At 45.4% G+C, this 3,224-nt stretch overlaps 1 protein-coding gene across 1 annotated transcript; it reads right to left on the bottom strand.

Moving 5' to 3' along the window:
• Positions 1 to 2,345, bottom strand: evx2 (even-skipped homeobox 2). The gene is made up of 3 exons (XM_070976461.1): positions 1,952 to 2,345; positions 1,274 to 1,512; positions 1 to 615 (listed from the first exon to the last, which is right to left on the bottom strand). Exons 1-3 carry the CDS (start codon positions 2,343 to 2,345, stop codon positions 1 to 3), a joined length of 1,248 nt encoding a protein of 415 aa, XP_070832562.1.
• Between the last annotated feature and the right edge of the window lie 879 nt (positions 2,346 to 3,224).

Below are 3,224 nucleotides of genomic sequence, written 5' to 3'. Positions count from 1 at the left end.
TTATCTGTTAAGTGAAGTTTCTTCTCGTTGGTCTGGGGACGGGACTGAGGTCTTGCTGAGGACGGCAGCAGAATACGGCAGAAATCCACTCTCGGATCTTTGCCCCGACGCGGTGCAGGTAAAGTCAGCGCTGGCGCTCCTGGAGCCCAGCGCGGTCGCCGCCTGGCTGCTGTGGCAGCTCAGACACGAACAAGGCCCGGTGGACGACGGCGCGCTGACCGCCGCTGCCGCCGCCGCAGCCGCCGCAGCCGCCGATGCCGCTGCTGAACTATTCAGGCCTGCGGGTGACTGGTAGAGTCCCGGGTGCCTGAAGCTGCACAGGAGCTCTGGCCGCGAGTAGGGGTGGGAGAGTGCTCGGAAGGTGTCGAGGGGCCGGATGGAAGTGGCGAAAGGTGACGAGGCGGCCCCGGTGGCGGCGGCAGCGGCCGCTGCTGCGGTGACACCGACGTGCGGGTAGTAATGTAGAGGCATGTGCGAGTGGAAAGGGTAAGGTAGACTCCCTGTAGCTGCCGCGTGCGTCATCATGTAAGTGTAGAAGCTGGGGTCCGCGGGATGGGGCCAGGACATCGCCAACCGCTGCCTTTTATCCTTCATCCGCCTGTTCTGGAACCACACCTGCACAAAGAGTCAAAACAAGGCCCATATTGAAGCTGCCATGTTGTTTCCACGCTCTATATTTAGACCTGTGAAGAGTGTGTGGTTCAGCGTGTGCTCAGGGCAGACACTCAGCCCTGCACTCAGCTGAAAATGCCCTATAAAGGCTCATGTCATTGAACGTGCAAGTGATCAATTACTGCATGCTGCAAGAGTTAAAATCTGCCCATTACCTTCAACGTGTCAGGTAAAATATTTCTTTCTTTTTTTTGCAGCATTTTTAAAGCAGTGGTCTCTAAATTGATTGCGCATATAACGGTTAAATGCATTAGCATCCACTGGGCTGAGAATAAATACTAAAGGTTATATTGTGGAGGCCTACAGGCTGAAATAAAAGCATCACACTGCAACATTTCCTGAGCAGAAATAATCCTAAGAACGACTGCGTTTTCAGCTGCACAGTATTACAATTGTTCTTCTTTTTACACCCACATCAACGCTTTCTATGCACGCACACATACACACACTCTCTCTCTCTCTCTCTCTCTCTCTCTCTCTCTCTCTCTCTCTCTCTCTCTCTCACACACACACACACACACACACACACACACACACACACACACACACACACACACACACACACACACAGTGGACAAGAATAATGAAGATTAATCGGTACCTTAATCGTAGTTTCGGGCAGATTTAGTGCTGCGGCTAATTCGCATCTTCTTGGCCTCGACACGTAATTTTCCCTGTAAAACTCCTTCTCCAGTCTCCCGATTTGCTCTCTGGTGAAAGCAGTCCGATACCTTCTCACTTGGTCGGAATTTGAATTGTTTGATCCTCCCGTTGAATTGCTACCGTTCATATTCGCGAGGGAGTTTGAGCTCGAGGAGCCGGAATTACTGTCTGAAAAGCCTAAAAAGCAGAAAAGAGAGGAAAAGAAAAAGAAGGCAGCTGTTAATGACATCGATAATAACCTCTTAAAACGACACACGTGTGTATTGGCCCGCAGTATATGTGATAGCTGCGTAATAGTAATAATAAAACCGGTTGATGTAAACATTTGTGTCCAGAGGAAAATACATAAAAAGTATTTTTCTTTATATTATTTTTCTCAATGTGAGAAATGATATTTGTCCATTGTTGTATACTGATAATAATAGAAATAATAATAATAGTTGAAATAATAGTAGGCTAGTAATGTAAATAATAATTGAATTAATCTTTGTTTCGAAAGGAATTAGATAAGAATTATAATAATAACAACAATAATAATAATACCGCTATATTGATATCAGAGTACAGTACAGAATAAATCAAAATAAGATGAATCTGGAGTAAAATAAAATATCACCTTTGTTGTTTTCCTTGTGCTGGCTCGGGGAGCGATGCGCAGGGCATCCCACCTCCACATCACTGTTAATATCTGAATCTGGCGAAACTTCGGAGTAAAGGCTCATTTTCTTCCTGCTTTCTGACGATGAAATTTCCGCCGAAGAGGTATTTTCGCTGTTGTGGTGTGTTCCGAAAAGACTGTCAATTTCAAATTTGCCTTTCGTCGGGATGTCCCCAAGATTTCCATGGAGAGAAGCCGAAGTTATTCTCGGGCTTAGCCGTCCGCTGTGCTGAGAGTTTTCCAGGGCCTCCAGCACTGAATTTCCAGGCGCGTCTGAGAGCCTCTTCCCTGCGACGGGGCTGTGCAGACCTCTCTCCATCAATATCATCTCTTTTCTTATCCTCTCCATCATTAAGCCGCGCAAGACGACGAAAAAAAAAAAAAAAAAAAACAACCCACAACACTTGTCCAGGGGGCTGGAGCAGCAATGAGTTGTGTCGGAGCTAAATCCGCATGCAACTCAGCAACTGTCTCTAAATAACTGCCTCTAAACCTTTTTATAAGCAAGACGCAAAAAATGAAAGAATCTGAATGCAATCGACTGCTCAAAATGAGCCGTGCATCCTCCCCACAGCAGCGAAATGTCATTCATCAAAAGTGGTTGCTGCTGTTCGTTGTTAAAATGCTCGGCTGACGTTGCTCCAATGATCATTTATTGTAACAGGTTTATAAGCAAATAAATAGGAGAGGGTTGTCACTTGATGATGGAGGCGGCCTTCGGTCAGACGAATAATATCCAAGTGGAGAGGAAGAGAGGAGTGAGGAGCGAGATGCGTGTCCCTGGGCTGATCTCTGAGTCTGTTTTAGATTGCTCTTGGGTTTGGCCTCTTGGGTGAAATTGACAGTCTGATTAATAAAATGAGCGGTGCAACATTTCCCTCTTCATTTAGGAATATTATTATGCTTTGATTCTCTATTGTTTCCCTCCTCTCTGCTCGCCCTCCCTCTCTCTAATCGTTGTTCTTTTTATTTATTCTCCTTATTTCTTTCTCTTTTTTTGTACCATTTCTGCGACTTAATCAGTATGTGAAATGCATTAGGATTAAGGTGAGAGTTTGTCATGAGATATTAAGGGTGTTTTTTCCTCTGGTTTTTAAGACCTTGCTCATTTTCTTTCAGTGCTGTTTATGTTTTCTTCTCTTTTTGGGGGAGATTTTGTTGCACGCACTTCTTTATTCGTCAAAGACACATTTTGATGTGGTGATGATGCTTGCATTATTACACCTTCACC

The sequence above is a fragment of the Chaetodon trifascialis genome, chromosome 12 (assembly GCF_039877785.1).
Source record: "Chaetodon trifascialis isolate fChaTrf1 chromosome 12, fChaTrf1.hap1, whole genome shotgun sequence".
NCBI lineage: Eukaryota > Metazoa > Chordata > Actinopteri > Chaetodontiformes > Chaetodontidae > Chaetodon > Chaetodon trifascialis.
Note: the sequence above shows the minus strand (reverse complement) of the source record. Positions and strands in the feature narration are given on the sequence as shown.